The following is a 25,570-nucleotide window of genomic DNA, read 5'->3' as shown; positions in this document are numbered from 1 at the left end:
GAACATGTGACCCAGGATGAAATCTAGGTCCAAATGAAGCATTAAGTAGGCACAACTCCATTGTGGTCAATACAGATACATATTTTACACTTAGGTGGAATTTGGCTCTTGGCACTTCAGATCTCAACCTGGGAGTGTCTTTTACCTTTTTAAACACATTTTTAAATAAATTTACTTTAGGTTTCAGTAGTACAAGACAATTGTTTTGATGAAACACATTTAAGGTTCTTAAATTGATTTTAATTTGTTTTTTAAAATGAATATGGCAGGCAGTCCATAATCTAATCACTGGTCCTTTTTTTTTTTTTTTAAAGGAATTTAAAGTAACTATTGTCAAGATTCTTAACTATGCATATATAATTACATATTTACATGACAAACCATTACTGTCTACAAGAAAGTATTATTTAGTAATTCCATACATTACCAGAAGAACCTAACACTTCCTGAAGTAAACAGGATATTTTAAAAACTGCCTAATATGCACTTAGAATTATTGCTATAGCGTTCAGGACAGTTATATACAGTTTTAAATCAAGGCTTAAAAACAAACACCATTGAACTATAGGAACTATCACCCCATCAAGAGTTCTGGAAACCTCGTACACCACAAGAGCACATCGTGAGTGTCTTGTGCAGTCACAAGAACATAGAAATGGAATTATAACTTTCTAATTCAATGTTTTCTTGGTTATCATTTTGCATAGTATGCAATCAGATGATTCACGGGCAGTTTTTCTCTATACTGCTGCTAGCATGAAGTCACATTGACTGTAGTGGCCTTCCAACAAGTGAATGGCCTAGCAGTCTACCTGGGGTCACACAGTATCTACTCTCGCTGTAGAGCCTCCTGATTCATAGGTACAACATCATTCCAGTAAATTATTAGGGTTGTGTGCTCTGAGGAAGGTTGTGACTGCCTTTAAATCATGAACTTCCACACCCTCAAGTTTCATCCTGCATGTGCCAGTGTATCATATACTCAAAAGCTATGTAATATGTAAAGAATAAGAGGGCAAGATTGTGTCAATCTTAACTCTGAAATTCTTTGCTTTTGTTGATTTGTGGCTTTAGGGTGGCGGTGTAATAACAATATTGATTAGTTTTGGGGTGTTCACTTTTTCTTTTTATATTGCTAAATAGCACACAAATAATACCCCAAAGAAACATGAATTTACAGTCTACCTTGTCAACTCCTCTTTTAGCCAATCTGATTATTTGGGTAAATATGTGTAAGAACTTCAAACAGAGTGAATAAATATGTATTTAAAGGGCATCCAATAGCATGGATAGTACTATTAACGCACTACAAGGGAGGCAAGGTGGGAAACAGACAAGCAAGAGCACCTTTAATTTTCCTTTTCTTTTCCAATCTCTTTCAGTTCCCCTTCAAGCTAGGATTTTTTTTTTTTAAGATGAAAGCCAATAACTGGTCCTGCTAGCCCTATGTCCCACCACTCCTCAGTTCCTGTAATCTTGTCACAATCCAGCATTTGTAACATTACAATTAACTTTCAGAGAGCTTCCTCCTGCAAACTTACTCAAGAAAATTATCCTATTAGCAATAGGCATACTTGTGTGAGTAAAGGGTTTGCTGATTTAGGGCCCGTATTGGTAACTGTGATATCACAAATATTAGAGATTATGTAAGAGACAGGACAAGATAGAGTGTAGAGGAGAGAGCTTTTATTTATACATGAAGAACCTAATCTTCCTTCCAACAAAGTCAATGGTAATTTTGCCCAAATTTGGTATTTCTAAGCCCTCTAGTCATAGGTGCTGGAACTAGGGGTGCTGGGGGGTCCGGTAGTACCCCCTGTCTGACTTGAAGTGGTTTCCCTCATAAAAAGGGTTTACAGTTTAGTTCAATGGCTCCCAGCACCCCCACTATACAAATTGTTCCAGCACTCCTGCCCCTAGTGATCAAACAGAAAACACAACATGATTCCAACACAACTGGACTAATTGCAAGAATAAAAGGTTGTAGGATCAGCCTGAAGTGTGAGAGTAACAAAACAAATGCGGCGGGGGAGCCGGGGGGTGGGGGGGAAGAACCTTACAGAAACAGTTTGAGGGATTATAAACAGTCAATTTTTAAAATTTTGTTTTATGAAAACATACCTTGACAATGTCTTATTATTATTATGTATTATCTTGTATGAAAAAGACTAGAAATCCTTCATTTGGGCTCAAAGCTGCAAATGCACACATGTAACTTGATTCACAAGTGTTTTTTGCAAGTCTGAGCACTTTGTCTGGTAAAAGATAGTATGCAAAACTAAGATTATGGGCCAAATACTGCACTCATCTCTCAGCCAAAATTCTGATTTTAAAGAGAGTTTTTCCTGAGTAAGGATTACAGGATTTGACTCAGTATGATTAAATTCAGTGTGTTTAAATAAAGACACATGCAGAAATTCTAAGTATAGAGACTTTTAATATAGGTAGTTGCTGAATTTGGAGAAGACAGTTTCAAAATAAGTATGTACAGCTAATGTAGAGAAATAAAACATTCTGCAACTAGCAATACACAGGTGTGTGTGATTTTTTTTTTTTTTTTTAAATTAAGAGTTGGACTGTCACTCATAGTTCATATACTTCTGCATGAGGCTCATTTGTGGTTGTGTGTACACATTTTCACAAAATGGATTTTGTATCTTATAGATGTTGATTTATTACAAGCTTTAGCATATACTTATGATGTAAGTAAAATTTTTAAAAATTTTTAAAGAAAAATTTCACACCCCATACATGAATTTATACATAACTAATCAGCATCCAGACCTACAATTAAGCATGGCCCCATTTATGAAATTAGATCCACAAAGATGGACTCCTCTGCTGATTTGTAGCCTGGCTGGGGCTCAGGATCACCGCATGTGTGGACCTGTGTGAATCCGATTGCCAGACTGGGGCCCATGCCAATAACTTTACTCAAGTGCTTAAACATTTTTAGGCTTCAGCCCAGAGTGAGAATCACTATTCATAAAACACCAGCAGTAAAATACCCTATTATCAAAATGAGCTATATGAATTACTGGTCACTTAAAGTTATTGATTCTGCTAAAGAAAAAATAAATCTTAAACTCTTTACGGCAAAAGAGCTTTAAGGCATTGTGGATTATATTGCAATACAGTGTTATGTGTATAAGCATACATATAAACACACTTGCCATAAACTGGGTTAACAGTAGTCATATTGGGGTATGTATACCCCACAACCATTACCTTTTCATAGATTTAATAACAAAAGCAAAACCCAAAACAATGCAAGAGTCATAAGCTTAGCTGAAAAAAGTGAACACTTATGGCACAAAATATTTTAATTAATGCTATACTGTTCTCCATGTGAAACTACAAGGAGTCAAACAAATATCCTTAGTGTTACCATAAAAGTTTTTGGAAATTTTTTGTTTTATTTAAACTGCCCCCCCCACACACACACACACTCTCTTCTTTTTGTGGCATGTGTAAACATGTGTATTGTGGCATGTGTAAACATCTCATTGGAAAAAACTTGCTTAGTAGCAGCCTGCTCAAGGTAAAAGATCCTGACAGTTTGGGAGTAGCATATGAAAGGACTATAATCACTATCCTGGGTATGCTGAGTTCTCCTATATTGTTTAGAAAGGAAGAATAATGCAAGTACGCTGTACATCAGTGGCTTTCAACCTTTCCAGACTACTGTACCCCTTTCAGGAGTCTGATTTGTCTTGTGTACCCCTAAGTTTCACTTCACTTAAAAACTACTTGCTTACAAAACCAGACATAAAAATACAAAAGTGTCACAGCACACTCTTATTGAAAAATTGCTTACTTTGTTATTTTTACCATAGAATTATAAAATACATTGATTGGAATATAAATATTGTACTCACATTTCAGTGTATAGTATATAGAGCAATATAAACCCATCATTGTCTGTATGCAATTTTAGTTTGTGCTGACTCTGCTAGTGCTTTTTATGTAGCCTGTTGTAAAGCTAGGCAAATATCTAGATGAGTGGCTGTACCCCCTGGAAGACTTCTACATACCCCCAGGGGTAAGTGTACCACTGACTGAGAACCAGTCAGTTTTATACTGATGTGTTTCTGAAGGGTGACCTTTACTGTGCCAGCTGTCCTCTCCCCTGAGGGAGGGGAGTACGTGTGTGCCCACGCAGGGATGCCCCAGCTGTCCTCTCCCCTGAGGGAGGGGAGTACGTGTGCGCCCAGGCAGGGATGCCCCAGCTGCTCTCTCCCCTGAGGGACGGGAGTATGTGTGCGCCCAGGCAGGGGTGCCCCCGCTGCCCTCTCCCCGAGCGAGGAGGGGTACGTGTGCGCCCAGGCAGGGGTGCCCCAGCTGCCCTCTCCCCCAAGGGAGGTGGGGTACGTGTGCGCCCAGGCAGGGGTGCCCCAGCTGCCCTGGGAGGGGATTGCCCCTTGGACTGGGTTATGTCGCGGACTCCCTGAGCGCCCCCTTTCGCCGCGGCCCGGCCCGGCCCTACTCACCTTGTAGGTGCTCTCTGTCAGCTTGTTCACCTCTCCGGGATCCCGAGACATCGTGCCCCCGGACGCGGCGGCAGCGCCTCAGGCAGGAGAGAAGGGGAAGGGGGCGGTGGCGGCGGCTCTGGAGAATCCGGCAGAGAGGCCGAGGGGGCCGGCGGGAAAAACTTTCTCCTCAGGGAGCTGCTCCGCTGCCCCTCACTCAGGCCGGTGGGGGGGCAGCGCTCTCCGCCCGGCCGCCGCCCCAGAAAAGTCCCGCCAGAGACAGCTCCGCTGCCACCTTCGCCCAAACTGTCAAACTTGCAGAACCAGCCAGCCCAGCCCGGCAGCGCTCCCGGGGCGGAGCCAGCGAGGTGGGGCCGTCTGACGCGGCAGGGCCCGCTGGCCGGGCGGGGCGAGGCCTCCCGGGAGCGGCGGCGGGTAGGGTAGGCGGCTCCGCGCTCTCACCTGAGCCGCAGCCTATCCCCTCATGCTGGGCGAGCTTTGAGCTGCTGTATGGTGCCGTGAGACAAGGGAAAGTCGCCTCAGGGCACGACGGGCACCACGCCAGCGAAGGGCTACGAACAACTCTGCCAGGCGAGCTCCCCTCGGGGGGACACGACACGGCAGGGCCACTCACTCGCGTCGCTGCAGTAATTGAGCACCTCAGGAAGGTTAATGGGCTTATCCTCACAGCACTTGGGCGGTAGGGAAGGGTTATAGCCCCTGCCCGTGGTACTGAGGCACAACGAGAGTGAGTTGCTGGCTCATAGTCACTCAGGCCGGGCATCAAACCCAGATCTCCTGAGTCCCAGTCCAGTACCTTACCAGCAGGACCACGCCCCCCACGTCCCTGAGACCGGAGTTAAGTTTAGGGCTGTGCAAAGACTGCAATGGTACATGATACCCTCCTCCACCCATAGCTAAGGAGAAGGGCTCAGGAGTGGCAGCAATAAAGGGAGCTTTTTCAAAACAGAAAGGGGTGAGAGGGTTGGGGGTTTATTGCAGAAGCTTTCTGCAGAGTGAATGGGATTAAGACACTGGCATCCACTTCAGGCACATTTCTTCTTTAAACAGTTAAGCCTCACTCTCCACCCTGAGGTTATTCTTGAGGGCTAACTTGGGGGAAGAAGGTTTAGAACAGTCTACAAATATTTGCAGTGTGTAAACGTCAAGGATGTTAGAAGAATATTAGAATCATAAAAAGTAATTGGCAGTTGTGAGATGAAATTAAGGTTAGGGCAGTACCAGGAAAATCTTCCTGATAGAGCAATGTAAACTGTCTCAAAAGAGAAGTGACATAAACCCCATAGCCTTGGACATTTAAAACTAGACTATATGAAACTGTAGTAAATGTACAATAGGGAACAAGGCAGCATTGGCAAGAAATTGGACTGAATAACTTAATACTTCTATTTCTAGAATTTCTGGTCAGCTGGTTCCAATCAGCATAGCTCCACTGAAGTCAAACAAGATATGCCAATTTACACCAGTGGAAAAGCTGACACTATTATTCTCTTTTTCCTTCTTCTTATCATTACATTAACACAATGGCAGACTCCCCAGTCCTACTTTATATTCAGGATTCTTGCATATTAGAGGTCATATGAATTGGGGGTGGTGGGGCTCATTGGTCTCAAGAGTGATTTTCATGTCCCTGAAACTTGCTCTGACCCTCTATAGTCTAGATTGCAGACTCAGTCCCATTACAAGCCTCTCTTCCTACAAATGACTTTCTAAAAATGATATTGTCAATTAGAAAGAGTTTGTCTTCAAGCTTAACAGCTTGTTTTAATTAAGGAAAACTTGTTAATTCCCCCCCACACACACTTCTATCTCTTTAAATGTTGGGCTTCCCCATCTGGTATTGTCTCCTAGTTTTTCATGCCACCTTGTTGCTGTGGTGAGATCACAAGAGGCAAACAACAAGACTTGGACTTAGAACAGAAAGGCAAATGGACTCTGATGTGGGAGGAGACTGTTAGCTTTCAGGAGTTGTAAAACAAATTGTTCTCAAGGTGTTTATGCCTTTAATTCTTTAATTCTTCCTGCTGGGGAACAGTGAGCTGTGAGAGCATTATCATGACTACAACTAACATGGCAGGAACAGAGGCAGGTTTATGGGGCATTTCCCACCCTTACAAACAAAGTCTTCTCAAGCCTTTGGAATTTATTGTATTGATAGCATTTCTGTAACATACAGTTTACAATACTGTCCTGTTAACTGTTCTTAATAATTTTGGGTCCAATTCTGCAACCTTTACTCACACTGAGTGGTACAAGCAGTACATACAAGAAGTTCAATTAAAGTAACCTTTAATTTATGTGAATTTGTGTGAATAAGGGTGAAGAATCAGACCATTTATTTCTATACCTTTTTATAGCATCTTTCAGCCTGTTGTATTTCAAAATGCTTTGCAACTGGAGAACCACATTCTGCCTAACTGCTCCAGGGGTGTTCAAATCAGGTGCACGGATGAAAGGGTGCAGAGAAACCCCCCATCTTGCATCCTGGCACAGCAGCCAGGGGGTGCAAGTCACTGCAAAGGAGATGGAGAAGAGGTCATGGTTCCCTTTCCTTATATTGCATCAGCCATTGGAACTGGTATGTACATGGGAGGAAATATGCTGTATCCCCTAAAAGCGTGTACCAGTGATTCCACTATCCTGGTACACTGGGGAGCTCCAGGAGGCTCTCTACAGTCAATGTGAGTCTGTACCTAATTAGCATCATAGCATGAGAGAGCCCTGGTATATAAATTAGCTGTACACATAGGTCCTGATTCTCATTTACACTTAAGGCCCCTTTATACCACTCTGGCAGTGTAACGGGGACTTGAAACCTTTTGTGTAAATGAGAATCTGGCTCGCAGGGTTTACTTCACGTACTACTCAAGTGCAATCACTTTTAGGTTACATCTACATTCCAGCAGCAGATATGATTTTCAGGTCATATAGATATACCCATACTAGCTGTAATCTAGCCAGCTTGCTAAAAATAGAAGTGAGGATGGGCAGGTATGGGCTTCAGCATTGGTTGCACAAGTGAGCAAATACCAGGGGGGGATCAAGCAAGCAGACTTCTGAAGCCCTTGTTGAAGCCCAAACTCATGTCTGTTTTTAGCGAGGTAGCAGATTACAGCTAGCGAAAGTACATCTAGCTGCAAATCACAGCTGGGGCTGCAGTGTAGATGTACCCTTAGAGCGATAGACAGCAATAACATACAGCCACATTACACAACAACTTAAGGCATGAAGTACAGAATACTATGTCCAAAGTCCCCCCCCCCCCGCAAAACCCTGTAGGAGGGATTTAGATTGGAAGTATTAGAATAATAACATTAATTTATTTATATATGTTTACATTCAGTATGGGATTTTAAAATTTTATGATTCTCAGCACAACCTCATTAAATTCACTGGAGGATGAAGGCATTGCTATCTAGGACCAGAGCAATCAATTCTGGAAAGGCTTCTCTTGTGGTCCTTGTTGTGCTTACCCTCAACATTCATCAGTAGGTTGCATTGTTGTCCACTGATAAAAATGTCTCTGCATGTCACAGAGAATAAAGGGATAGTTTTGGGGAGCTGCACCCAAACTTCAGATGTTTATATGCGTACTTCTAAAAGATCCCTTTGCATTTTAAAAAGTTGTAAATTTTTTCAAGGTTTTATTGAAGACCATCTTTCTCATTTTCTTCCGTCAACATGGACAGTACTCTATTTTTAGCTTCTCCAGTCTTCAGATAACATATTTTTGCACTTGAATTTATAGTAAGAGAAGGTGCAAAATTTTACGTATTTTCTTTATTAAATATTTCAGAAATGTACAGAAGGAGGTAACTAAAGACTTAAATGTATTAGCAAATCAAATTGCAGGGTGAACAGGTCAAAAAGGATCAAAAACATTTTAAAGATAAGGAATGCCACAAAGGGAATTGTAGATGGCAAGGGAGAATCTTTTAATTGGGGAAAACAATGTTGGTATTCGTCCATCAAATAATTATACAACATAATGAAAGAATGAAAATAAACAGTTGAAACAGATAAAAATATAAAATATACTGAAAGTTAAATTTTGCAAGTCTGATTTATACTTCAAAGATAGAAACACAAAATGTTTCCTCCAATGTCTTGGAATCTTTGTCGAAGGCGTAGTAATTTACAGAATCAATATGTTGAAATGTTACCTTTTTATTGGGAAAAAAAGATGTGTACATTTTCACATTAGATGTTAAAATAAAAATGGCAAATGTGGAAAAATATTTTCTCTTTCTTTTATGGAAGTTTGTTTTTCATGGTGGTGAATATTACTACTTCAGATCTAGTTAACGTTATTTGTACATGCAGCATTTGGAAAAGTTTACAATATACCTCTTGTTCTGTTATTTGAGATTTTTAAATATCTACTGCCCTGCATAATAAATGGTAGTATTGTTCAGATTTAGTTTACCATAATTGTGTTTTAGCAAACAACATAAAAACCCGTACTTGAAATGTGGAAGTATGGTCTAATAGCATATTTACAAATTCCCGAACATTGCTGGGTCAGAAAGTCCCACATTCACATGGAAGGCTCCTGATAGAAATAACAGTATCAGCTGAACTTGACAGCAAAGTTTCATTATAGTACAAACTTCTGTATTTTGATCTTTTATTATAGAGATATAGAGCCTTTGATCTCATACTGGTTTTACATCATTGTAACTCCATTGACTAATTGGGTTACTCCTGATTTTAACTTGAGTGGGTGAGATCAGAATTGGTGAAATAAGTCTCCTTCAGCAAGTTACTTAAGCATGCTCTTAAATTTAAGCACCTGAGTAGTCCCATGGGACTTAAAATTAGGCATGTGCTTAAGCGTTTTTGCCAAATCAAGTAGAATGCTCATTGCCTTGCAGATTCAAGCTCTTAATGTCTACATTTTGCTTTGTACTCTGTTGCCTATATACAAATATCAAAATCCATCATACTGTTTTGAACATTCTGTCCCATATCTTTGTTTATTTAGGGTCGTGGTTCTCAACCTGGAGTACACATACCCCTGGGAGTACGCAGAGGTCTTCTGGGGGGTATGCCAACTCATGTAGATAGTTGCTTAGTTTTACAAGAGGCTATATAAAAAGCACTAGGAAAGTAAGTACAAACTAAAATGTCACACAATGACTTGTTTATACTGCTCTATATACTATACAGTGAAATGTAAGTACAATATTTTTATTCCAATTGATTTATTTTATAATTATATGTGGTAAAAATGAGAAAGTAAGCAATTTTTCAGTAAGAGTGTGCTGTGACACTTCTGTATTTTTATGTCTGATTTTGTAAGGAAGTAGTTTTTAAGTGAGGTTACGCAAGACAAATCAGACTCCTGAAAGGGGTACAGTTGTCTAGAAAGTTTGAGAGCCACTGATTTAGGGAACATTTTTCAAAAGTGGTCTCTGATTTTGGGTGCTACAGTTTTTGATCTAGCAACTCCACACACATCTTGGGTTTAATTTTTAGATGTTTGGAGTACACATGACTCTTATCGACTTTGAGTTAGGGGAATTAAGCCATTTTGAAACTCAGGCCCAAGGTGTCACCTAGAAACAGAAAAAGATGACATCCAAAATCAGAAGACTTTTTGAAAACTTTGTTTTGCTGAAATGCAGTATTCAGAATCTTTGTGTTATGTCATGAATATACTTACAATATGTTTTTACTATACAGTTATAACATCAGAGGTATTAGAAGGAAAGAAGCTACACCTCACTGTCTTAAAAATCTAACAATGTCTAATGCAGGTGCCTGTCTACTCTAGAGATGAGGACAGGTGGCATCACTAACCAAAAGAACACTTCATTTCAATCTTGTACCTTCAGCTTCTTTTTTAAATTACACCCACCTGCAACACAGCTAAGGGAAGAAGGGAAGCCCATCACATTATCTGAAAGATATCTCAGAGACATTACTTTATTTTGTTTGAATGAAGTCTCCTCCATAATGTGCCTAATCTTTGATGAATGCAAACTATGGTCCAGAATCTCTGGTTGGTTCAATGTGGGCAAAGAGGACACACACACAGATCCAACTGTAGAATTGGGACCAAAGGACTGAACCAAAATGAACTGGGATATTCACTCCCCTCACGAGCCCAATCCCTCTTTTTATTATTTTAAATACATTTAGAAAAGTTCCCTGGAAATTGTAAATTTGAACAGACTTGCTACTGAAATACTGTATCCACAGAACCGGTATAGCTTGAGCAGCAATTGTGAAAGCTTTGTTGTGAATTTGTCAGCTTGTCACGGTTTTTAAGTGAAAGGGGGAAGTGTTAGAATTCATGTCTATTGAAAAAAATAAAATGTATCCTATTAAGGAAAAAATAAAATGTATAATGGAATTCCTAAGAATTAATTGAATTTAATACTTATGTTTTCTGAAAATGTCCTACGTCACTAACAAACAAATATACCTTTAAAAACTATTTAAGCATATTGTGATCTATTCATTTCAGCTCATCATTAAATCTTCAACGTGTGTTTTACACAGATAAATACAACAGTTAGTGATTATACAAATTGCTGTTAAGCAGTCGTGGCATATGCATGGTAGAGCCAGCTGTGGCTTATTTCATTCCCTATGGTCATTAGCAGGCATTTAGCTTAATTAAGAAAAAATGTACACAGCACTTTAATTTGTAATATGAAGTGATATTCAAAGTCTACAACCAGAATAACATTTTCCAATCTAGAATGTAAAGGGACTCTGTCAACCTCATTGTTTTAAATATTGACTAGTTTAAAAAAAAGTTCTCTTTCCAACCTTTTGAACATTATATTTTGAATTTTGAAAAAAGCTTAAAAAGGTTTTCTCCTCCTCTGTTGACGCTTACAAGCATCTTTTCAGATAGTTTCTCCTCTACTGGCTGTACAGGGAAACAATGAAACTGACTATGTTCAAACTGCTGTTAAATGAACAAAGTAAATACACTTTTTGTAGGACTCACTGAGCATAATGAGTCTGATTCTACTCTCACATTAGTTTTATACCTTAGTTCAGAGGAGTTACTCCATTTTTAAACTGATACAGATGTGGGCAAAATTAGCCCCCATACGTCCCCTGATGTCATTCCCATGAGTGGGATTTTCATGGTGAGTGGAACATGGGGCAGTCTAACTGTGACCTACAGCTCAAGCCTGCAAGGTGTTGAGCAACATGGCCCTGATCCAGTAAAGCATTTAAACACAGGCTTAACTTCAAGCATATAGGTAGTCTCATTGGCTTCTTGGGAAAAGGAGAATTTCAAGCAGTTGCAGAATGCTTTTTATAATCACAGGTAATAGTGCTTCTTCTTCCCACATACCCTTTAAATGGGGACATGCTGTCATGACTTTGTAGCCTAGAAAGCTACATTTTTGTTCAGGTAAGACTCTTTGGTATATTTTTAGTCAGTTTTTGGATATCTGTGTTGTTGATATCTTAGTGGTCTTCCATAGCAAATTACTATGGCAATATAAAGAGGAATGGTAACCTACTGATTTCTCCATTATATCATTTCTCCATTATATCATTTTTTTCAGATTGGAAATGTGTTATCCTGAACATTGAGTGTGAGTTTTTCTCTAAGAGATATTTGTTGTACTTGCACAAGATACTTCAAGTTATTTAACTTGCCCAGGATTGAGGAACTTTGACAGGCCAAACTGGTGGCTGCTGCCACTAGCACTGCAGATCCTGAGCAGATCTGCTGGTAACTGAAAGTCTTACTTTTCCAGAAGTGTTAAACCAATACCTTGTACAAGCACTGATTTCTTATCAATAGATGGATAGATTTTTGCTTCCTTTATTTTATCAGCTGTAACCACTAGATGGCAAACATGCTATACATAACAGAACCAAATACGATTTTTATATAATGCTCAAAGTGCTTTACAAAATAAGAAGGTAGATACTTGTAGTAAGCAAATGGAGCAGCCATTATGTTGCTCACACACAGCCTTGGACTTTTTTCCTTGAGAGAGGAAACTTTGTTAGGATGCTGATGTTATCACTTGTGTCTAAAAAGTGCCTTGGGATTTTTAACTTTCCCCTGGAGGTCAATCTTGGATAGCAAGTCCAAGTTCTGGTTAGGGACTTGACCTTCCAGACTTTTAGTCTATTGACATTGTGAATGCTGCCGTATAGGCCATGCCAATAACATACTATTTAGAATAAGTATATATTCATTTTTCCCTTTTGTAATCTATCAGATGGAGGATTAGCTATCCAACAACATGTTCTTTGTTCCAAAGGGATTAACTGTTGTTGCCTGAAGGAAAATGTAGAATGTTACAGATAAAGATAGGATACACATTATGCTGCTCTTACTACTTTTAACTGTTTGGCTATTAAATTAGAGATATTAATTTATTAATTGTTTTGAAATGTAGTATGTTATAGGCTCCAATTAGGGATTGATTCCCCTATTATTCTAAGCACTGTACACACACACACTGAAAAGACAGTACCTTGTAGTTATCTTCAAAGGACTCCACATGCATTTGGGCTCTATTAATCTTAACTCTTATTTTAAAGTGGTATCAAAAAACAATGAATATCAAGGTATTTGTTCTAGCATTTTCTACTTATAAAAGTAGCAAATCCTGTAAAACCTTTTTTTTTGGGGGGGGGGGTGGGGTTATCAAATACTTTTCACAGTAAATGTATCACCTTGGTTTCACTTCAATAACAAAGCCTCCAAGGAACCATTCAATGTCACTTTTTACAATCAATGGGTCTGAAATGAGCCCTATCCGAAGTACTTTGGTGGACAGAAGTTTGAGTTTTAAAGTTCATTCAGAAAAGCCATGTGAAAAGATAAAAGCAAGGACTATCCTCATCCGAAAACATGCAGGCACAACATAGGATGCTGATGTGCACACACTTCAAACAGCTACACTAGCACCGGTGTCCCCAGCCAGAGGAACCCTGGAGTAGGGACATGGGAGCTTCAGCTCCACAGACAGCACAGCTAAGTGAAGCCTGCTCAGGACCAATACTGGGGCCCAGTGCTTTGCGGCCTTTAGTAAGCGGGATCCCAAGGTGCCTTGGGCATGCAAACCCCTCGGTAGTGGGGCCAACTCAACAGGATGTGGTTACCCAGAGGGTTTGGCCACAGCCTACAGGGAGATGCTGCAGCTCCAGCTCTTCTGGGAACCTCTCCTCTGTGCCAAGAGAAGGGGCTGAACAAAGTAGCAGGAATGGCTGTGGAGCATGCTGTGGAGCATCCAGGTCCCTCTGGAGCCCACCAGGCTATCCCAGGCACTGCCTAAACAAATTACATCTCATAACACAGAATATAATATATGAACACTGGATAGACTGAACATATTATATTATGATAGGTATTTTGTTTGGGCAGTGCCCACTAAATTTTTAAACCTAAAAGTACATTTAGCAACTTTGATAAATCTCCTAACTTACTCACCTTACTCCCATTAACATTTATGGGAGTTACATGTATGTTTCAAAAGGGAAATATAAAATGAATTCTGATAAATATCTACCAGTACAAGGTATGAATTCCAGTGACTAGATGGATTTAACATCTACTCTGCAAGTGTGTTTAGTGTTAAAATACTCTGGACCAAATTTTGCCATCAATGTTCAGGCAACAGTTCCCATTGCCTTAACTGGGGCTACACATGTTCATCAAGATACAGGATTTGGCCCTGTGAAAAAAGTGAATGCTTTAGCTCTCGGTGAACTTTTAGGCTACACTCTGCCCACTGCTACATCCTTGCAACCTCATTGAAGTCAGTGGCAATAACCGAGGGCAGAATTTAACCCTTAATTTTTAATAGGACTTATTCTGTATATTAACCATTAACTATCACTTTTCAAACATGAACTAATTAATCATCACAACACCCCCTCCTGTGATGTGAATAAGTATTACTTTAAAAAGACCATTTAAGTTGGAAAGCATCCAAGCATCCAAAAGTTAGCAAATGCCAGAATGAAGGTCAATCATACAACTTTACTTTGTCTCCCTTGGCCATGTATATTATGATACAGTCTGTAATTACGTGACCCACGCCACAGGCCCCCCAGGACTGCACACTGTAGTCATGGAAAGATGTTCCTGAGCAAGGTTGTCCCTGGGTTTTAGTGGTACCAGGATCTGGGTGGGTAACTTCCATCCTGTGCTCCCTCAAGATGAACGTGGCTTTTCTGAGTGTCTATGAGAAGTCCCTGTCAAAACTTCACCTGATTTTTATCTACTATATCAAACAATAAGGCTACTTAAATAAGAACTGGCTCAAATTTGACTATGGAGTACATAGTGATCCCACACGATCTGTACATTTTTTCTTTTCATATTTCTTAAATCCTGCTCAGATGCTACCACTTGCTTCTGATTTATTCAGAAATGTTTTAGAAACAGCAGATGGACCCTTGGTAAGCCCCAGACAGATCATCCCAAAAGGCTTTTTCTGAGAACATATTTTGTTGTTGAGCTCTACTAGCCAGGTTCTTGTTGCATTACACAATACCCAGTGAAGCTACTTACTGAAAATGTTATGATCTCCTTCTGCATGTGGAAAGCAATGGAACAGGTTTCTACACCCTGCAAACAATACACTGAAACTTGTTTTGCTTCAGTCTTCAGAGGACAGCAGATAGCCAGGTCCCGCATTTATCTTTTGTTCCTGTTATTTCTCTCTTAACACAAAATGTTGGAGAGTAAGAAACACGAAGTGTTAGGGCTAATTCTGCTCTCAGTTACATCAGTGCTAATCAGGAACAATTCCACTCAAGTCACTTTGAGTTCCTTTGGATTTGCAGGAGCATTACTAAAAAAATTTGAGCCTAGTGCACCATGTTTTTTGCTTTTCCCTTTGAAACTGATCAGCTCTCTGAAGAATACTGTGGTCAAGCCTATCAGAAGAGAATGAAGATTACTTCTGTAAATCCTAGGAGCTGAATTCTTCCCTTGCATAACTTGTCTGAAATCGTGAGAGTTACATCGTGGATGAAATTGTCCCTCTGTGTTTTGAGGAGACCCAGCTTGCTGTTTTCCCGTGTTGTCCATATAGAGACAATGATCGATACTACCATTTCAGTTAAAGGGATGGCTTAGAGGGCTATTCAAAATAACTAGACACCCTGGAACTCTATGTTCAAATCCAGCTTTTGGATCCAACTGCAGGAGGTATGTTGACTTCCATGCAGTTTACTAGGGCTCTGATCCCCAAAGCTCACTGAAGCGAATAGGAAGACTGCAATGGGCTTTGGAATAGACCCTCTATGTGGATCTTCTGGATGACAGTATAAATACTGAAACTCTTTTACATGTACTGTATAAGATTCATATCATCCACCACAACTGGGATAGAATGTAGCATCCATAATGGTGGATTTTCGCTTAAATATCATTATACATGAAAGTCAGGGCTGTTCTGTACATTCAAGGGAAACTCAGTGAGTGCCTTATTCTTTTAATTTGTCTTGAGCTTTCAATAACATCAAAAGCTATTTTAAGGGAAAACAAGTATTCAGAACTCTCTGCTACACTAATGGAACAGTATTCAGAGAACATCAATTGACATATATGTTTGCCTCCACTCATTCTGAAATGTCAACAGGCAGGTATTGAACATTCCACATTTTCATTACCTACTGAACATCAGTCAGTTGAGTATACTGTGTGGATAGATGGGATCTTTTTGTAAAGTCATTTTCCATTAGCATCAAACAAGGTACATATTTTTCCAGCTTAGATCATACATAAAGTCTTAAAAAGAACAGGAGGACTTGTGGCACCTTAGAGACTAACAAATTTATTTGAGCATAAGCTTTTGTGAGCTACAGCTCACTTCATTGGATGCATTCAGTGGAAAAACACTGAATGCATCCGATGAAGTGAGCTGTAGCTCACAAAAGCTTATGCTCAAATAAATTTGTTAGTCTCTAAGGTGCCACAAGTACTCCTGTTCTTTTTGTGAATACAGACTAACACAGCTGCTACTCTGAAACCTGACATAAAGTCATAGGAATTGTTCCCTGCCCACATCATTACTATTATAGTGCTACCTAGCAACTAAAAGTAAAAAAGCATCTTATAGGGAAGAGTTGGGCCTGAGCTGCTAAATTCAGGTTTGAATTTGGATCTGAATTTTCCCAGAGTTCAGGGTTGTTTGGATGTGAAATTTTTGGTTTCAGAGTCATCTCTTCTCACATTATTTTACTAACAGAGCCAACTACAAATTGTGGATACTCTGTATACAACATTCACAGAATAAAGCGACACTCAAAACAGAGGATGCTGTAAATGGAACAAAGTGTTACCATATTTATCCACTGAATGTAAAAATGAAGGTCCAGGGCTTCCCCTTGGTGAGAAGACCAACAGGGGGAGTGAAAATGTAATGTCCCCAATGTAGAGAGTTTCTTTTGATCAACCTACTTGAGGGCACCCTCCCCCTGCAAAATTAACACCTCCTAAAACTTGTGACTCCTCCAAAATCATTTTCACCTCTTTTCTGGGATTGCAGTGACCTTGCAGAAATGTAACATGACCTGAATAACTCAAATTCAATTATACATGATAATCCAGATTCAAAAATAGAGCACATAATTGTGTAGCTCTTACTTTTCTTAAATTGTGTGAAAATGTGCGTTTCAAGCTGCATGAACAGCAGAATAGGGCAGTTAGGTCTCCACAACGCTTAACACACCTATGGTACATACAATGGGGTGAAATAAGCCTGAGGTAGCATCTTTCCCACTACTGTCTCTTGTTTTTATTTATTTAAGTCAGGCTCTTATGGTACTAGTCTCATTTTGATGCCTGCAGATTTATTCATATAACTAGTTCCACATGCATCAACATGAGAATAAAATATGTTCACTCTAGAGAAAATAATTAAATGAATCACTAAAGCATAAAATGCCCAAGTTAAAATGCTTAAATATTCCATTTGATGCAGCTATATATGACAATGTAATTTTCATCAGCCCAAAATAAGGATTCAGAATCCTCTTAGTCAGGCTGCTCTGATTTTCATTGCCATTAAGAGCAATTGCACTGAAGAGAAGATACCAATGCAGTATTAATGCTACTGTCTGGGATGCTGCAATGTCCACTAGGTTTCTGAACATGCCCATGTAGTTGAGAGAAGGTGTTATCCTTATAAAATTACTAATAATTACCCTGGTCAGTGAAGTAGCACTGTTGTGGCATGCACACCTTTCTGTAGAAATTGTACTGCCTTTTTATAAGGTATCTGCAGTAGGATAGGATCTTTAAATTATTGGCTGACCAGGTATCAGAGCAAAAACTTATTGAAAGATGTAGCTATGACAACCCAGCATAAGTACACTTGTTGGCAAAGAAGGAGATGAGCTAATAGCCAAGTACAAGCAGTTGTGAAGCAATTCATACACTTTTCATGTTCTATATGAATATGACAGCTACTGTGGGACTGAAAACTGTTTTTCTTTCCTCTAACACAGTGATTCTCAAACTGTGGGTTGGACCCCAAAGTGGGGCATGGCTTCATTTTAATGGGGTCGCCAGGGCTGGCATTAGACTTGCTGGGGTCTTGGGCCAAAGCCCCACTGCTGGGGACCAAAGCCGAAGCCCTTGGGCTTCAGCCCAGGCTGACAGGTCTCAGGTTACAGGCCCCCTGCCTGGGGCTGAATTGCTTGGGCTTGGGCTTGGGCTTTGGCTTTGTCCCTCCCTCCCCCCAGGGTGGTGGGATTCTGGCAGGCTCAGGCTTCGGTCCCCGCTCCTGGGGTCATGTAGTAATTTTTATTGTTAGAAGGTGGTCGCGATGCAATGAAGTTTGAGAACCCCTGCTCTAACAGAAGGAACCGGCTTGAGAATGAGATGCCAAAAGACCTAAGCCCCAGAGGCATATGGCATTGTGGTACTAGGGTGACCAGATAGCAACTGTGAAAAAATGGGACGGGGGTGGGGGGTAATAGGAGCCTATATAAGAAAAAGTCTCCAAAAACAGGACTGCCCCTATAAAAATGGTACATCTGGTCACCCTATGTGGTACCCACCTCTTCAGACCCATATGCCTCTTTGTGTCCCTTCCTCCCACTTCTCAAAAACCTAATGGTGACATTTTGAAAATATGCTCCTTAACCTCTCTGTGCCTAAATTTAACCGTGTAAAAATGGGTACAGTAATATTTATTACATAGTTGGCTGGGTGCTGCGAGGTTCATTAATTATTAAATGTGAAGTGCTTTGATATCCTCTAATAAGAGGTGCTACATAAGAGTAAAAGATTATTCTGATGCCAAGAAATTCAAAGAGAAAACTGGGACTCCTTTCTTAAGCCTACAACTTTGTACTGAAGATGGTTTTTGAAGCATCAGTTTGAATCTGAGTCACAACCTTAATATTATTTAAATAAATACATTTTTTCTATTTATAATAGAATAAGTCAAAGGATTCTGGGGTCCTCATTGTCCTAATATTCAAAGTTCTCCCTGGAACTGGCCATGACTGAGAGATCACCAACTATGATCAAAATCTACGGTGACAGCTGTGTCCAACTGGAATTGCAACACTGTCCACAAAAGCAGGGAGACCGAGAGCTGGATCAGGACCTAAATGCAAAACTTATCTCTTTGAATTAACTTTCCTTTATGAACACAACGAACCAAAACATAAAATACACACAAATCATGTATCTTACTACTGCTAACTGGGAAGGAAGGGAGAGAGATTGTTATATCTTTCTAATTGTTAGGAGGCATTCACATACTATGGTGGTGGGAGTCAGAGAAAAATTTAAAAATGTGACCGAGTTAACGTAATGTTTATATCTATTCTGACAAGCTGGATTTTTATGCTTTGGCTCAAAGAGGAAAATGATAAATAGATTAAGCTACAGCACATTGTTGATTCACACTTCCTCTTATACCAGTTCTCTATATAATAGAGATTTTGAACAGATTCTACACTCCTTCAGTTTCACAGCTAGAATCAGTTTAGCAGATCCACACAAAGTGTGAGAAACTAATAAGCTTTTTTCATCTTTAAAGTAGCTTTTGCGTCATTCTGTCCATTTCCCACCCAAAAAATTTCTCACCTTGACGCAAACGACGGGCTTTAGGTTAGAGAAATCTAATGTTAATTAACATTTGTTGTCATGGTGAATTGTGCAAATGTAACTTTAATACTGAAGAAAATTGATATGCCAACATTGATCTAAAATATAGAAGATAAAGGCTTATTTGAAGGATATCTTTTCCTTCAGAAAGAGGAAATCCTTTGATTTAACCTAGAAGTAAAATAAATGGACCTTTTTGCACCCAGAAAAGATAATCTTTATTTTTAAGTGTATAATAAAGGAAATAACAATGGATATAATTTGAACATAAATTGAAAAATGTATTTCAATACTTGTTGTAGGTTGGTAATATTTTCATATAACTAAAGATGTGTTGTAATAATAAAAAGTGGCAAAAGGAATGATTTCCCAGCCCTTTCCCAAGATGAAAACAATAGACAGATTACACTCCATCTAACTGTGAGGTGCTTTGACTTATGCACATACTTAATGTAATGCTCCTCAGGACGTGTTCAGGAGAATACCTGCACAGAACCTGCAAAATCAGGCAGAGTGGTAGAGTGTGGTAGAGTGTCAAGCTCTAGACTACATCATCTCCTACTCTTCACATTATTTAAGTATAGTTTTTATTTCCTCTTTTTTTTTACAGGGGAAAAAATGTAATAAGATCTTTGAAATTTCTAAAACAAGTATTTCTTTAATCTGGAAAAAATATTCCAAGACTACTAACATTTTTTGTTTAGTTACTTATTTATTCTTGCAGACATAGTCTTTTTATTGCTATGGTTGTATTCCAGGATTAGACGGATGGAGCATAGTGTGAATTCAGTGCAGTAGTCAGTTGAGGGTAGCCATAAAGTCAGCACAAATACAAGGACACAGATGGCTACTTAAAGTATGGGCAAAGGGTACAATCCAGACTAATGATCAGCTGTGTCACCTCTGCCCTAATTGTAAAGGGTGGCCTTTACAATGCTTTGCTGCTATAGCCTCCAACCAGACAGCTCACAAACAACTTCTAGCATGCAAGTCACTCACTCCCAGCTATGTCTGTGTGTGTGCAGCAGCCAGCCAGCCATACCTTGGCTCTTACCAGCTTTGGTTATACGGCAGGTTGATCCCAGTATACTCCCACTCTTAGATTTTCTCTCCAGAAATAAATGTCCTGTATTGCCCAGCCCTTTCCTGGATAGTACAAGTTTATATGACATCTGTTATCTATGTGGAAGTTATCTATCTGCTTCTGTTTTCTCACCTCTTTGAGCTTCCTTTGTCTCCTCTTCCTGCTTGATGATTCTGTTTACTGCTTAAATGCAAATTAAGCAGAGCACATATTCCTTTGTTTAGGACAGACCTGTTTGCCAACCTCAGTTTCGAACATGTGTTAATAACACCATACAGTGGAATCTTTATCAGGGAGATACTGATCATCAAATTATGAGTTTTCAAAAGATACTTTACAAGGCATACTTTGTACAAAGATTATTACAGTAGTGTGCAGGGTGTGACTACAGGGGTATGTTCTGTCACGCTCAGATCCTGAAAACACTTACATACACATTCAGCTTTACTACCGACTATTTAAGGTAGTAAATTTAAGCACATACATATATATTTGCAGGATTTGGGACAAAGTGCAAAGTTCAGACCAACAATGAGAGGCAGCAATTCAAAGTGTAAGCAGCACAAGAAAAATAAAGAATAAATAGGGTGACCAGATGTCCCGATTTTATAGGGACAGTCCCAGTTTTGGGGTCTTTTTCTTATATAAGCTCCTATTACCCCTCACCCCTATCCCGATTTTTCACATTTGCTGTCTGGTCACCCTAAGAATAAATGAAGTGTGCAGTAGATAGTAACAAGAATATGTACAATATGTTTATTTCCACTGTAAATGTTTATTTGTATGATTATTTTCTTGCTCTGCTTCTTCAGGTCTTCTTCTTGCTCTCATCTTTGCACTTTGTTTATTCTATAAGCAGCAACCTGTGTGAATATGTATTATTATTACTCCGGTTGTGTGAATTAAGCAGGGCTAGATTAAGCAGGGCTAGATTTGGGAAGGGGTTTACAAACTGAACCTACAAGTTGGTGGGGTAGAATTGGAAATGAGCACACCTTGGAGATTTAAAGGCTTGAAAGACAACGGAAAACCTCTCCTTCCTCACATTAAGGCCAAGCACCCCCTCCAACCTTGGATGACATAAGGGAAGTTGGCTTTGAACTGAGCGAACAACCTCAGGCCAGCTTTACCAGTCTTCCTCCAGAATGGGCTGAACTTCAGAAATCTACTCAACCATGAAGAACCCTACACTCAGTTTAAGTGGGTCTGAAGTTCAGTGTGAATATTTTATCCAGCTCCAGTTACTGGATATCAGGAATTTAAGAATATAACCTTTAGCATAGAGCAGAACTATACAAGTTCTCTTTTTTACATATTCTAATTACATAATACTAGATAGCTTATATAGCATCTGTCAACCTGATATCCGGATGAATCACTTTCTAAACAGGCTCCTGTAATGTTTATGGGTTTTTGCTGGGTTAATGCTTTTCATTGTTGTTGACCAGAGTGTAGGCATCTGTGCCACATCATGAAAGAATATTACCTATTCTGTGGGGCATATTTTGTCTAGGAAAATGGTATTTTGTATCACCATAGCTATTGGAAGCTTCAGTAAACATGTTTTAAAATGTGCTACCTATGTACAGAAGAGATGATTTAATGGTTCATTATTTTTTATAAATTCTGAAATGTATATTCTTCCTTTAATAAGATGCAAAGGTTCTGCACCACAACCAGCGTGTAGGTAGTTAACTCACTACTAATCCAGTCTGTTTCCCACACATGAACATACAGGCCTATTTGGACACTTTTCTAGGCCTCCTGATTGAGTGAAAAGAGCCCCCACCTGTGTACAATTATTAGATAATGGTATGATCTGAATCCGGAAGCTTTATAAAGGAGTTTCCTCTGCAGTCAGTAGATGGTAGTTGTACCAAAAAAATAATAATAATAAAAAAAATGAAATCTGTAGCTCTGTTGACCTTCAGGCACAGGCTAAAAGAAGAATTTAGTCCCATGTCAGATGAAATATCTAAATGAATGATTTATTTGAGAGTGATTTTTTTGTATTTCAATTAATATAAGAAACATCTCAAAACAAAAATGTGCCTGCTGACTGAGAGAATGTCTTATAAAGGAAGTAAAAATCTATTATATAAATATAGCTGTTCTCCAGTCTAGTGCTATTATAGCTCCTGGTGAGAGTCATTTACTCTAGATTATTATAATTCTCTCTTTCAGATGAGAGACTTATCCAGTGTCATTGCAGTTTGTGGGATAACTTGGCTCATCATCCATTTATTCATATTAACTTAGAAACACTGCAATAGTAACAATGGAAATGATAAAATAATTCTTTGTGCTTCACAGTGCCTTTTATCCAATGATATTAAAGCTCTTAATGAAAACCTTAGTCTCACAATGCTTTTATTAGATAGGAAAATATTATATTGTTTTTCATGTAGGTATACTGAGGAAGAGAGAGAGAGTAAGCAACTTATGCAACAAGCTGGTGCTAAGACAGGAATGGAATCTGTAAGTCCTGACTCCTTGTCCTACGCTCTAACCACTGGAAACACTATTGCATACTTTGTTATGGTAGAATGCCTGACTCACCAAAGGAAATACTCTTATGATAATATATAGGTTAGGAAAAAGTGCATATATTTCAAAAGTTACAATATTTCTGCCAAGAATTAGTGTAATTTCTTTCTTTATTATCCTGCAGTCCCTTTTTGTTTTTCTCAAACCCTCTAACTACTGGCAGAATAAATGAGCATGTTATATATAGTGTTATTCAAAGCTTGCTGCTGAACTGCTAGTACTTTTGTCCTGCCCAAGCTGATAGTTTTTCAACAAGATTTTTTACAGTATGGTATAATATGTTTATTGGCTCTGGCTCTGCAAATGAATAGTTGTTCTTGATGTTTAAGACTCTGTAGCAGCACTATTAATGTTCATTAGAGTTAAAGTGCTTATCAGTAATCTCAGTGACAACTACACCAGTGATATCCTCTTAGAGATTTTTTCATAATGATACAACTTGTTTTCTAGCTTGTAGCACTTTCGGAAATGTTAAGAAAAATTTGTCATTTATTAGGTTATTTAAAAACTTATTAATTAAAAGTGGCAATAGAGGCCAAATTCTGCTCTCACTTAAACAGTGTAATTCCAGAGTAGCTTCACTGGAATGGAACAAAGAACCAAAATTTAGAATTTAAGGTCAGAAGGGAACACCAGATTATGTAATGTGACCTGAAAATCACAAGCAACCAACACCACCCGACATCTGCACACTAAACCCAATAACTGAAATTAGACCAAGTTATTTCAGCCCTCAGGAGATAAAACTATTATGTGCCACAGACAGATAAAAGGAAGGACTTAGGGTCACCGAAGACTGCAGTGGCAGGGAATTGATTAATTGAAATATGTGTCTTTGCCTTATAGTTTTTTGGTTGCTTATATAACAACCCCACCATGGGTTGTCATCAGAGATTGAATTTATTACATTCAGCATCAAAAACTGAAACTTAAAGGAGTTACTCCATTCAGAGAGCGATATTACCTATTATATAGATCAGCCACTAGAGGGGGACATAACACATTTAGGATCTGACGCTGACAACACCTGTGCATGTTCTTAACTTTCTGCACCATGAGTAGTCCTACTGACTTCCCCACAACCAATATGCAGGGAGTTAATTCCCTACTTATCCATTCTATTTCATTGGAGCTACTCACCATGTGTAAAGCTGAGCACATGAGTAGGTCTTTGTGGGATCTACTCCTTAGCCAGTGTGGTACCCTAAGACACACATATCATTCTCCTACACTGCATGTAACACTTGTTTTGACAAGCATGAATCACAATTTGTACAGAATTACATTTGTGGTTCTTGGCTTATTGCAGGTAGAGAGAGAAGGAGAGTTTAGTCACTAATTTTATTTACTTAGAGCTGGTATGAAATGGTTGAAAATTTTCAGAACAGTGTTTCCCTTTTTTTGATTAATTCTAATTTTACTAAAGAAACAGAATTGTTGACAGTCCATATTTTCTTACATAAGCACTAAAAGACACATTTTAAATAGATATTTTAGCTGGCGGCAACTTGAAGGGAAAAAAGTAAGAACTTAAAATGCGTGGCCTAGGGGTTCTCACAACAAAATTTTTTGTGGCCTCAGAGTGCGGCCACTAACTCTTGCTGGTGGCTGCTCTAACAAATTTTCCTAAAATACTTAATTAACTTTAGGAAAAACAAATAAATATGCACATCCAAATCACTGTAATTTATTTATATAAGTTTTTTTTGCAGACTCAATAATAAAAATAATGTACAGTTGTATGTTGGTCCTCCTGGTCCCCGCTGCCTCCTGGGCCCTGCTGCTTCCCCCCTCATTGTCCTGAGCTCCCTTCCATAGCCTTGCAGCCCAGGCTTACCCCGCTCCTTGCCTCTTGACTACAGCGCCGGGTAAAGCTGGCATCGCTGAAACCCAGCTGCCCTGGGCTGAAGCCCAGAGCCCCACGGCTGGAGCCGGGGGGGCTGAAGCCCAGAGTCTGCCACCAGAGCCCCAAGGCCAAAGTGGGGGAATGGGGTTAAACCTGCCCCAGAGCCCCTGGGTTCTGCAGGGAGGAGCCGCTGCTTTGCCTCTCCCCCATCTCTGCTCAGGAGACTGTTGTGGTTGCAGGAAACCCCCCGGTGGCTGCATGAGGCCATAGTGGCCATATTTGAGAAACATTGGCCTAGATCATACTCCCTGCCCCCATTAAACCATCAAGAGGGGTGAAATAATCCTCATGAAGATCCTATCACAGAGACTTCTGCACTAAGACGATAGAGCACTAAGGGGGTCTTCTCCCTCCTGAAAAAGGCCACAGGGCTCACCCTAAAAGCTGGCAGATTACCAGGGATTCATGAGACTCCACAGCAACCTGTGCATAAGTTGTGTGCCTCCATATTGCCTCTGGCACTCTCCCTTCCC

General features: G+C 39.5%; 1 protein-coding gene and 1 long non-coding RNA gene across 2 annotated transcripts in view; one reads left to right on the top strand and one right to left on the bottom strand.

The window, feature by feature from the left end:
- BAIAP2L1 (BAR/IMD domain containing adaptor protein 2 like 1) overlaps positions 1-4,826 on the bottom strand; it is a 59,820-nt gene extending 54,994 nt beyond the window's left edge. Inside the window, exon 1 of the mRNA XM_007065372.4 lies at positions 4,491-4,826. Coding sequence (XP_007065434.1) covers positions 4,491-4,541 — 51 coding nt within the window. The 5' untranslated portion in view covers positions 4,542-4,826. The remainder of the gene's footprint in view (positions 1-4,490) is intronic.
- A 1,515-nt stretch (positions 4,827-6,341) lies between these two features.
- LOC122461956 lies at positions 6,342-10,864 on the top strand. The gene is made up of 4 exons (XR_006284239.1): positions 6,342-6,481; positions 6,848-7,068; positions 9,475-9,599; positions 10,250-10,864. It is a non-coding gene; the product is annotated as an uncharacterized LOC122461956 (long non-coding RNA).
- Positions 10,865-25,570: the final 14,706 nt, after the last annotated feature.

Source organism: Chelonia mydas, chromosome 10, assembly GCF_015237465.2.
Source record: "Chelonia mydas isolate rCheMyd1 chromosome 10, rCheMyd1.pri.v2, whole genome shotgun sequence".
Classification (NCBI taxonomy): domain Eukaryota; kingdom Metazoa; phylum Chordata; order Testudines; family Cheloniidae; genus Chelonia; species Chelonia mydas.
This window is presented reverse-complemented; position numbering and strand designations above follow the sequence as displayed.